The sequence below is a fragment of the Triturus cristatus genome, chromosome 12, assembly GCF_964204655.1.
Source record: "Triturus cristatus chromosome 12, aTriCri1.1, whole genome shotgun sequence".
NCBI classification, from domain to species: domain Eukaryota; kingdom Metazoa; phylum Chordata; class Amphibia; order Caudata; family Salamandridae; genus Triturus; species Triturus cristatus.
Window position 1 is genome coordinate 32,051,967 of NC_140595.1, and position 12,617 is coordinate 32,064,583.

A 12,617-nucleotide genomic window follows, 5' to 3' on the forward strand; every position below is an offset into this window, starting at 1 on the left:
TTTTTGCATAACACTCCAAGCTGGTAAGTGGGCGATGCTTCTTTCTCTGTGATTTAAGAACTGTAAAACCGAGCAGGAAGGGCAAGTGGAACAGGGAGGAAGACCGTAATTGTTCAGTTTCCCCCTGTATCTATCAGCGTGTGCGCGTGCAGAAAACGCATTAACGGCTATTCAATAATGGCCTCGTCCAGAAATGAAAAGAGGAGTGAGGCAGCGAGCAGGATGTTCGAAGCTCATACATCAGGGCAAGAAGGCAACAGAGCTGAGATACCTGACTCTAACGATGGTGAAATTATTAAAAAAGAAATGTGGAATAAATAGTGGAAACTACTCAAGATGGAACAGAACAAGTGGTGGGAAGCAACCACTCTGCAAAAATATGTGGAGGCTGGCCGTATACATCACACCAACTTTCAGTGAGCCGGATCCCGATTTAGAGGAAGAATGGGCCAACAATAGCCACCAATGTTCCATTGTAATGTTACAACTGTTGGTGAAATATGCGAAGAAGGAATGCGAGAGACTCACTGTTGAAATCGAGGAACTTACTACCAAACTCAAACGAGCTTGCGAAAATGATGAGTTTGATAATGATATGGCCAAAATGGATCAGAGGCTAGCAAAAATAGAAAAATAAATCAGGGAGAAAAAGCAAAGGAAGTACTTACATGATTTGGTGGACTATGAAAAGGGACAGGTACTAACCTTTGCCAAGAGATACGACCACCTACGCACTAATCCAGTGACCTCTGAAACGCAGAAAGCAAGCAATGCTCTTCCGCGGGATCCGATTTAGCGGGGTCAAGTCAACCATCAACGCGTGGACTCAATGGAGGTGGTGGCGCTGTGACCGGAAGCAACAGCTTGGCTGGGAGCCCAGCTATAATGGGCCCAGAAGAATTGATTTTAAAGGAGTTCTCTATGGTAGCCCAAGGCAGACTAGCAACGCAGAACAAGCCAGGCTCCGTAGGTCAAAGAGGACGTGGAAGAGGAGGCAGAGGAGACGGAAAGTCAAACGCCTCTGTAAGAGAAGAAATTACAAGCCCAGTGGGTACGAGAACAAGGGGACAAAATAAACAACCAAAATGAAGGACACCAAGACTGTAGTGAACCTCTCTAAACAAGAGCTCATCGAGACTGAAATAGAGGTACTGTCCCATGGAATTTCCTTTTGCCCTTCAGCGAACTTCAATTACACACAAAGTAGAATCGATTTGTTTGAATTTACTCGAAAACTCCGGCTTAAGAAATGGTTTGCTACGAAAGTAAAAGAGCAGGTACCTGTAGGCCCAGAAATGCCAAGTGAGATCCAAATAGGTGACATTGAGATATTACACATGCTGCACGACCTGGAAGGGGATCCAGACTTGATTGAAAATCCCATTCTTAACTTGATAAATGAGAATGTAAAATTAGACCTTAACCATGACAGTGGCTTTAGGCCTAAGTCAATATTCTTACCACATATCGCAAATGAAGCGATAGATGTTTTTGAGAAAGGGGTAGTCAGGGAATTTAACAAACGGTCTAAACATAGAAAATATGATAAAACCAACCTATCCGTAGCACAGATGACAGCGATACAAAGCCTCAAAAATGATAATCAAATAATCATCAAAAAGTCCGATAAGGGGGGCAATTTCGTGGTGTTGTCTAAGGAAATGTATGTTAATGAGGGTCTCACTCAGCTTAACGACACTAGCAGGTATGAAAGAAGCACCAGACAAATATACGAGGCAGCCAACAACAAGTATCAATAGCAGTTAGGAGATTGGAGAGACAGGGGCTGATTAGAATTAGAAGAATTTAATTTCTTGAAATGTAAATATCCTAAAATACCAGCCCTTTACCTCCTCCTTAAACTACATAAAAACATGACTAACCTTCCTGGAAGACCTATTGTATCTTCCAGGGGAAGCTGCCTGGAAAACACCTCTAGGTACGTTGATTTTTACTTACAGCCGTTAGTACAAAATCTCCCCTCATACCTGAAAGATACAGGAGATTTTTTGCACATGATTGACAAAGTAGAATGGGACCCTGGTCGTTTACTCATGAGTTTAGACGTAAACAGTCTGTATACGAGTATCCCACAGGAGATAGGCATCAAAGCCTGCAGACACTTTTTAGGAGTAAGGTCACTCTCCTTTTTATTTCATACTGAAATGATTTTGGAAATGATTTACATTTGCCTCACACAAAACTTTTTTCTGTTCAATGGATTGATTTATCGTCAAACCCTCGGTACTGCGATGGGCACTTGCTGCGCCCCCAGTTTCACAGGTCTTTACCTGGGCGGGTGGGAGGAGCAAGTGGTCAGGAACCTAGACCTATACAAAACACATGTCAAAGCCTGGGCATGATACATAGATTATATTTTTTGCGTCTGGGATGGCAGTGTTGAGGATGCAAAAGAATTTGTTACTACACTTAACACAAATTCACTTAATCTAACGTTTACCAGCCAGATTGACAATGAGACAATTGAATTTCTTGACCTTAATATCAAAGTCCAAGATAACAAACTGACTACTGCTCTCTTCAGGAAGGAGACAGCTGGAAACAGCTTGCTGCATGCACGTAGTTGCCATCCTGTTAGTCTCATTAACAGTATTCCTCTGGGGGAGCTTCTACGTGCTAAGCGTAACTGTAGCACTGTGGAAGACTTTAAAGAAGAAAGTTTGACGATGTGTGAAAGATTCAAAGACAGGGGATACACTCAGACGTGTATTGAACAAGCTCTGTTTGAAGTCAATAAGAGAGACAGAAATGACTTACTCACCGAAAAGATTAAGGCAATGCATGAACCAGGAACAATTGAAACAGTCCGGTTCATAACCAACTTTACCAAGCAATCATGGGAGGTCAGACAAGCCCTGAGTAAATATTGGGATGTCCTGAAAACAGATAAAGACCTTACACAGGGTATTGAAGACTATCCCCAGATAACGTACCGGAAGGCCAGGTCCCTGAAAGATATAATATGCAGAACACTGATTCCTTCTGAAGCCAAGAAAAGCACTGTACAAGGGTTCTTTACATGTGGCAGATTGTAAATACAGTGCTAACGTGAAAGAAGTGAAGTTGTCTCCACATTGTAAACCATTCAAAATATTACAACATTTTTCTTGCAACACTGATTTTGTTGTTTATGACCTCAGATGCCTCTGTAACAAATACTACATTGGTAGTACCATACACAAAGCCAAAAAACGGGTATTGGAGCATCTGAGGGCAATAAAGAACCAGGACAAACAATATCCTGTTGCAAAACACTTCGTGGCTCATCACAATTGTAACAACACCTTGATTTCGTTTTGTGTCCTGGATAAAGTCCCTATGAGAGAGAGAGGGGGTGATAGGATCCAAAAATTGGGGAGGTTGGAGTCCAGAATGATTATAAAGTATCGGACAATGCAACCTGAGGGACACAATTGTGATGAAGCCTTAGCCATACACCTGGGGTAAGGTATTCTCTAGGTGCCCGGACTGCATTATGATCTTTGTTCTGTTACTGCTTAGCTGATAGAATTTGCACAAATTGGAAAATGGTGTTAACCTCTTTGAATTTTCACTCCTCATGTAGATATAGTCGTAGTGTGTGTAAGTAGTGATGAATGAGTGGTATGGTTTCTCACCTCTTCTTTATTTTATTTTGCAGGTTCTTGGTGAGTCTCAAAAGGAGAGTTTATTGCAAGACTTAGTAGCATGATCAGCAAGGTTGGAGATATGAGTGAGTTAATACGGCACTATATTCTGAACGTTGACTTTTACCCACTGGGGTTGAACTTGCTTGCCCACTGGGCGCTAGACAGTTATGGTTATATTAAGGCAATTTGATGAGATAAGCCCACTTGGGCTAGATATTGTGTGCTAGCGCATGTACTGAAACAGCTGGCCGAATGAATGACTGTTGAAACCTGCACAATTGTAATGAGACACCGTCACTGGACATTACGCATGATTTCATCATCAACTGTATGAATTCAATACAATAATCGTGGTTTATTTAAAGAACTGTGTTAATACAATACATATGTTTTATTTAAACTCACTGACCAGAAGAATGATCAATGATTGATTACAAGTTTGTTTTCTAGCTCCGTGAAACGTACACCAAACTAAGAGTCTGTTTTCACTGTTTAGTATTCAGAGGTGTGTCACATGATCTTGTACAAACATGGTGAATTTACTCGCACCTGTACTTGTGAACAAGGAGGTTTCCTCCGAAACGCGGCGAGTGACTTGGCGTTTAACACAATAAAAACACGCTAAAAAGGATTAACCCCTTCAGCGCTGCGCGGATTTCCGCGTGGTGCTGAAGGTTCTGAGCGCGGGCGGGGCCATGACGGAGCGGTTCCGTCATGCGCACAGCGCAACCGACGCTCATGACGGAACCGCTCCGTCATGAGCGTCGAAGGGGTTAAGTGGCCTTGACATCATTTTCTTTGGAATGTTATGGTAACGATTGCTGTGGATATATATATATATATATATATAATATATATATATACAAACCTCTTTCCCTCTTCTATCCCTCTACTACCCTTCTCAATCCAAATAACCGATGAACATATCATCCACCACTTTACTTTCATATTTCACTATACTAATTCACCACTAATCCTTTATGGATTCTGGAGTAACGTGCTACTCGCCGAAAAAGCGCTTTGACGCCTCGTCAGGGGTAGTAAGCCATATAAATGCAATTACAATAGATTCCTTGCCGTCCCCTGCCCACCCCTCTGCGGTACCAGTCACAAACTTATGGAAATGCAGCTTCAGTTCTGCTTTCTGTGGGTCCGAAGCTCCAGGGGTGTGACGTAGGTCCCCGTGGCTCAGCCCTCACACCCCTCTCCCCTTCAGATGCCCCCCATTCAGCCCAAGGCCAATGTCTCTGTGAGATATGGGAGACTCGGGGGGCCCTCTTCAGGTTCTGCTGGGGTGGGGGGAAGGGGGGCGTCATTTTGCGTTGTCACTGCCCAGATCGCCACTTTATGAATGGCTGATGCCCGTGAATCCGAGCCTGTCAGCGAGGTCCCTTGAAATGCAAGCCCTTTAAGGACGTGTAAGCAATGCCTGGTCTGTATATTTCAAATTAAACATCGCCTCGAATAACACTGGAAGGAGCTCTGAGAACATACAGACACCACCGGAGCTTACCGACCTGCCTGAAAGAATTTCTCTTTCAAGGGGGAGTGAAGGCTTGGAAGCCCCTCTGGCCATCCTGCTAGTCACCTTCAGAATCCAGCAAAATCACTCGAAATAAAACAAGGAACGAACAGGAAACGGGAGGTGCGCTCAAACCAAGTGTATCTAGAAGTCACCCGTAAATTGCATTTGTCCAGACCTCTCTCCCACCCGCAGGCGGGCGGCACGGCATTCCCAGCACACAACATTCCTCAGTCAGGTTACAAGTGGGCACACATTCCTTAGAGATCTCTGCCCCACTGGAGGGGGAACTCCGGAGAGGCAACCTGCCCCACTGGAGGGGGAACATGCCCCACCGGAGGGGAAATATACTCTACTGGAGGGGGAACCACGGAGAGGCAACCTGCCACACTGGAGGGGGAACATGCCCCACCGGAGGGGAAATATACTCCACTGGAGGGGGAACCACGGAGAGGCAACCTGCCCCACTGGAGGGGGAACCCCGGAGAGGCAACCTGCCCCACTGGAGGGGGAACATGCCCCACCGGAGGGGAAATATACTCCACTGGAGGGGGAACCACGGAGAGGCAACCTGCCCCACTGGAGGGGGAACATGCCCCACCGGAGGGGAAATATGCTCCACTGGAGGGGGAACCACGGAGAAGCAACCTGCCCCACTGGAGGGGGAACCCCGGAGAGGCAACCTGCCCCACTGGAGGGGGAACCGGCTCCACAGGAGGGGGAACGCCGGAGAGGCAACCTGTCCCACTGGAGGGGGAACCCCGGAGAGGCAGCCTGCCCCACCAGAGGGGAACATGCCCCACTGGAGGGGAAACATGCTCCACTGAAGGGGGAACCTGCCCCACCAGAGAGGGACCCTGCCTCACCGGAGGGGAAACCTGCCCCACCGGAGAGGGAACCTCCCCACCGGAGGGGGAACCTGCCCCCCTGGAGAGGAAACTGTCCACTTGGAGGGGAAACGTCCCCTACCCCACTGGAGGGGAAACCTGCCCTATGGAGGGGAACATGCCCCACTGAAGGGGGAACCCCGGAGAGGCAACCTGCCCCACTGGAGGGGGAACATGCCCCACCGGAGGGGAATTATGCTCCACTGGAGGGGGAACCACGGAGAAGCAACCTGCCCCACTGGAGGGGGAACCCTGGAGAGGCAACCTGTCCCACTGGAGGGGTAACCGGCTCCACAGGAGGGGGAACCCCGGAGAGGCAACCTGCCCCACCGGAGGGGAACATGCCCCACTGAACGGGGAACCCCGGAGAGGCAACCTGCCCCACCAGAGGGGAACATGCCCCCCTGGAGGGGAAACATGCTCCACTGGAGGGGAACCTGCCCCACCAGAGAGGCACCTGACTCACCGGAGGGGAAACCTGCCCCACCGGAGAGGGAACCTCCCCACCGGTGGGGGAACCTGCCCCCCTGGAGAGGAAACTGTCCACTTGGAGGGGAAACGTCTCCAACCCCACTGGAGGGGAAACCTGCCCTATGGAGGGGAACATGCCCCACTGAAGGGGGAACACCGGAGAGGCAACCTGCCCCACCAGAGGGGAACATGCCCCACTGGAGGGGAAACATGCTCCACTGGAGGGGGAACCTGCCCCCCTGGAGAGGGACCTTGCCTCACCGGAGGGGAAACCTGCCCCACCGGAGAGGGAACCTCCCCACCGGAGGGGGAACCTGCCCCCCTGGAGAGGAAACTGTCCACTTGGAGGGGAAACGTCACCTACCCCACTGGAGGGGAAACCTGCCCTATGGAGGGGACATGCCCCACTGGAAGGGAAACATGCTCCACTGGAGGGGGAACCACGGAGAGGCAACGTGCCCCACCGGAGGGGAACATGCCCCACTGATGGGGGAACCCCGGAGAGGCAGCCTGTCCCACCGGAGGGGAACATGCCCCACTGTCCAGCGTGCCTCTCAGTTCCCTTTTCTAGAGTCTACCTACATACATGTCCCATTTACCCCCGTCCCTCTACAGTGCGCGTTACAAAGGCGTAAGAAGTGTGTGATCGCCGCCCTGCCAGCCTCGCCCGCACATCTGTCTGATGCCAGCACTCATACTTTTCAAACAGGATGCATCGCGCCACAGAAACACATAAATGCCAATATCAGAGTTTGTGAAAGGCATGTACTCACTGTCTGTCCTGGGCTGAGCACAGGCTGCCGAGAAGCAGGAACGGGGTGAACCATGTCCACAGCTGGGCTCTCTTGGGAGGCATCCTTCAGCACACGACGGTCCCCAGCAGAGATGGGTCACGGCTGGGGCGGGCACCCCGGCCCTGTTCCAGGGAGCTCCAGAGCTGCAGGGTACGCCGGGCGCCCGGGGCTGTGCGCGGAGGGCACTGCTGGCTCTGTGTGTGCAGAGAGGACCCCCGCGCCCCCGTCTCGTGAACAGGGCACAGCACGGTCTATGTGAGCGCAGGGCACAGAGCCGTCCTGTCTGGGCGCATCAAGCCGTGCCTATGAACAGGGCGCCTCAGACTGTGTGCGCACACTGGGCACCCAGGTGTCTATGTGCAGAGGCACCTCAGATTATAAATGTGCGCGCGGCACACGGGCTTTACATGTGCAGCTTCCCTCCCTGTACAGGGCACCCAGACTATGCATGCGCGCAGGGCCGCCTGTGCTCCATGTGCGCATAGGTCACTTGGTCTCTGCGTAAGGCACACAAAGCTCGCTGTCTGCCAGGGCACGGGGCTCTTTCTGTGCCACGGCACCCCGGGCTCTCTGCACAAGCTATATAACTTTTTGCAGAGGGCACACAATCTTTCAGTCTGTGCAGGACACCGGGCTCGGCGCGCGCACACCGCACAGTGCACCTCTGGCTTCAAGTGTGCGGTACAGCGGTCGGTGAGGCCGTCACCGCGGTGCCCCCTTTCCCAGAGAGTGGCTCCTGCAGGGCTCCGCCTGGCTTTATAGTGTAAAGCATGACTGCCCCACTCTCTCCTTCCCTGGCGCCCCCCGGGTCTCTTCAGGGGACGGGAACCAGTGACCGGAAGATGCCCTTCTTCATGACTTCCTCTTTCCCTCTTCCCACCCTCTGCTCTCTGCCTGGGGGCTGCTTGTCACTCCCAGCCCACCTCCCTCTGCCTCCCTCGCTCCCTTGGAGCTTGTTTGGCTGCCTCTGCCCTGGAATTCCTGGGCACAGGGGGTGACCGCCTGCCTGGTGCCTATGTCCCTCCTCCCAGCCCGCTCTCGCAGCAGCTTTAATGAGCTGCTTCTGGGCCACTGGAGACTTCGCTGGAAGGGATCCTTGGGGTCTCTAGAATGACCTTCGGCCTCGATGGGGAGGGGAGGAGCCTCCGCACTCCTTGCTCGTTTCATTCATTTCGGTGCGGAGGGGGTGTAGGCTCACCTAACTTTTACCCGCCTCTTTTCCCTCTCTTCAAAGGGGAAGGGCGGGGCTGGTTTTGTGGGTGAGCCCAGGCTTGCAAAGCAGTGTTCCCTAATGCGCTCTCATGTCCCACGGGCGAGCCCCATGGACAGTATGCTGCAATGCACAAGCATATATTTCGTTATCGAATGTGTTTTCTTTAACACGGACCAAGCATGGGCGTAGCGCTTTCCACAGCATCGTACCCATGCCACTTTATGTGAGGCGCACAAAGGAATGCACAACTTTATTACAGGAGCATAACGCAGGCCTCTGCAGCCCCTGCGGGGCAGAGCGTGGCCCAGGTGTTCTTTCAGGGGGGGGGGGGGGGGGGCATGCTGTGGTCTGGGCCCTAGGCCCACATAGCATTTAATAATGACACTGACACTGGTATGATGGGGACAAAACTGTGAGCACATGCACTGGTGCCCTTTTATTGAAAGGGTCACCTGACCGCTGACGCCTGTGCTGGATGGGTGTAAAGCCAGACCCCAGGGAGTGGCTGGAAACAAACTATGTGTCCAGCAGGACACTACAGCCCATTCAACACAAGTTTAACGAGTGTCCGTAAAATATGAGAGACTCAGGCGCCGCTTGTAACATTCTGAAAGGGGCCCCAACATTTTGTGTTAAACCACTGCAGTTGTGTGTAGCATCCTCCCCAGTCCGGGAGCATGCAAATGAAACACACCACATACTGAGCTCTGTAACAGTGGTCTTTATTCTTCAGCATACAATCAAACAACTGCACGCAATGTGTCATGACCTTATAACCACACCTTAACACTTCCCAGCAGCTTGCGTTATTCCTGTTTAAAGTCCACCTAGCACCACGAGAGACACTACATCTCATTTGTTATATAAATAGTACAGACAACATTAACATCATATTTCCTCAATGAGTCGTCAAGCCACTCTCCCTGGTCTGCCAGATCGTGTGGGCTCAAGTAGTTGAGGGGTATATTGATCATTCACCGATGACATAGGCTCAGATGCTTGATCTGGACATTCAGCCAGGTTTGCCTAGCTCAGGATATCATGAGTAGACGAACACGAGGCAAATGTCTAAAATGTGACGAGTTCCTTGTGATAGACTTTCTGTGACGATATGCGGTCACCATATGTCCTTTGGTCTTTACAACTCTCAGAGGGCCGACAACAAATGGAGTGTTCGTTTTCCGCTTCAGTTTCTGTTTGACCAGTACCCAGTCCCCTTTATGGAAGACCATTTCCTGGGTTTGTCGGCGCTAATCAGCATTGGTTTTCATCTTGCACTTTAGAGAATTGTCTGTGGCACGAACCTTATCATTGTTTATTGATCGTTCTGATGTCCATTGTGGTAGCTTAGTTCAGATGGCTCTCCCAAATAGCAAGGTGATCGGACTCACACCAGTGGGGGAGGGTCGAGTGTATCGATAGGCACAAAGGGTTTCACACATGGCTTGTTGTAGATCGATTCCCTTCATTGATGCTGGCTGAATCACTTTCTTGAGGGTGCCCAAAAATTGTTCGACAACACCGTTGGTCTGAGGCCAGAGGGGCGTACTCCTATGATGCTTCATATTGAGTCAAACAAGAAACTACCTTGAATTATTTGCTGTCAGATTTGAGAACAGCAGGGATGCCGCACCCTGCCAAAATGTCATCAAGCTGCTCAATGACAGTCCCCACCCACATGACTCGTGGGTGGGGGGGTCATGCGGGGGGGGATTTAAAAAATGAAAAATAAAAACTTACCTTACCGGGTCCCGTGCCGCCTCCACTCCAGGCCGGGTCCCACGCCCGCGTTTTCCTGCTGCAAGCCTGCTCTCCTGCCTCCCGCAGGAAGAGGAAGCAGGCATCCTCCCTCCCCTCCCCTAAGCCAATCACAATGCTGCAATGGCAGCGTTGTGATTGGTGCGGACAGCGCCCAGCTGGGCGCCTGTAGGGAGGCCATCTTCTCTATGTAGACTGCATGCAGCCTAAATAGAGAAAATCCAGAGTGCGCATGACTGGTTGGCCACAGAGGGCCGACCAAACAGTCAGGGCCCATAACACTGGGCAAGCCACTCCTCCCCGCCCCCCAACCAGGCATACCATTCTGCTTTCTCGCAGCGTGAGAAGCAGAAACATAAAATGAGCGACACTCATGGAGGAGCCGCCCCTGTCGATGACTCTGTCATGGGTTGCCGATGATACGTCTTCCACCAAAAGGAAAAACGTGAGTATTCATCAGTGACTACCATGAGATGATGTCCATTTTCTAGAGGCCCAAAGAAATCAACAGCCACTCTCTCCTAGGCATGTGCAGGAAGGTCAGACTTGGTCAATCGATGCTGTGTCACTTTGGGAGATAAACATATACACAAATGGCACACTTCCAGTTCTTTCTCAACTCGTTCTTCTAAGCGAGGGAACCACACTTGATCTCTTAATGCTCTTTTGGTAGCTGCAATGCCACAATGTCCTTCATGGGCCAGCTCAATAACTTGCTGTCTCAAGCTCTCAGGAATGAGGCTTCTCGAGACTCTCAATACGATACCCTCTCAGGTGATGGATAGTTCTTCCTGTTCATTTTCGAATTTTCGAAAAAAAACGTCAGTAAAGGGTCAAATACTCTTCCTCCATGCTTGAGTTGAAATTATGTCTTTAAGGATAATCATGTTCTTATCTGCATTGGTAGCAGCAATATTGTATTCAATGGATAGGGCTGCTGGCGTGCTGGACCTCACAATGATTTTGATATACTCTTCATCCTCTTTGGGTGTCGAACTGTGTCAATGTCGCGGCACTCGTGAAAAGTAATAAGCAGGGTTTTTGATCTTTCCCTGGCTTGTGCACAATTCGATAGTCATATGCTTCCAGTTGCAACCCCTACCTCTCAATGCGAGGGGGCATTTTAGCTTTTGGATTGCAAAAGATAGTGAGCAAGGCCTGGTGGTCCGTGATAATGGTGAAATTTTGCCATATACAAACACATGAAAATGTTCGCAGGCCAATAGTACAGCTTTTCCGGCTGAGAATAGGCATGCTAATTTTCATACAAGCTTCAACTGGCATAGGGCACTATGTGTGTCTGAGCATTTGGGTGACCATTGTGCTGAGCAAGGATTGCCCCCAGCCCAACCGGGCTTGCATCAAATGTGATCTCAGTATGTAGTTTGGGGTCAAAATAGGCCACTTCAGTTGCATGCTCAATCTCATGTTTCATCCTTGTGAAACTCTGGTCACATTCAGGAGACCACTGGAATGGGACATTTCGCTTTGTTAAGTCTCTCAATGTGGCAGTCTCTGTCATAATGTCGTGAATGTACCTTGATCAGTAACTGGCCATGCCTAAGAAGGACGCAGCATGGTTACATCTTGTGGGAGACAAGTAGAATATGTGCCCAAAGAATTTGTTTGTTTTGTGAAACACACTTTGCTGCATTCAGAGTGAGGCCAGCATCAACAAGCAACTGACACACTTGTGTAAGAGCCTTGTTATGCTACTTTCGAGTTGTCCCAAATAACAGTATGTCATCACTGTAATTACAAGCATGTGGGAAAGGTTTAATTACTCGGCGTATAACATCCTGAACAAATTAACTTTTAATACGGGAAAACGTGACGTACCTGCGGCGCAAGGGGCTTGTAAATAAGCCCCTCAGTCTTTTGTACCTGAACAAACCAATATGATTTGAAAAAGTAGTAATGTACCTGCAATTCTCTTCCAGCTCGAGTTGAAGATATCCCTTGTTCAAGTCAAGGAGGGGGAAGACTTTGGCTCAGTTTAATTGCATGATCATGTCCGCTATGTGGGGACCAGGATGTCTTTCTCTCTCAAATGCTTTGTTGGCATGGCGCATATCAGCACAAATCCGCACTGCACCTCCACTGTCCTTTTTTGTCACCACCGCTATTGATGCTCCAATGGACCACCATGACGTAGGACCAGTGGAGCGTTCATTGATGTCATGCTTCAACAGCGGTTATAGTGCTTTCTCAACAGCTTCTTGCAAGTGAAAAGTGACTCAGTGGTGCTGTTGTGCAACAGGGCGAATGTCCTTATTAATATGAAATTGGACTTTTATTGTCTTGAGCTTTCCTAAACCATGA

General features: G+C 49.7%; 1 protein-coding gene across 2 annotated transcripts in view; it reads right to left on the minus strand.

The window, feature by feature from the left end:
* CPAMD8 (C3 and PZP like alpha-2-macroglobulin domain containing 8) overlaps positions 1 to 8,009 on the minus strand; it is a 1,045,838-nt gene extending 1,037,829 nt beyond the window's left edge. For both annotated transcript variants that reach the window (XM_085640012.1, XM_085640011.1), the window contains exon 1: positions 7,304 to 8,009. In XM_085640012.1, coding sequence (XP_085496138.1) covers positions 7,304 to 7,386 — 83 coding nt within the window. In that variant the 5' untranslated portion in view covers positions 7,387 to 8,009. The remainder of the gene's footprint in view (positions 1 to 7,303) is intronic.
* Positions 8,010 to 12,617: the final 4,608 nt, after the last annotated feature.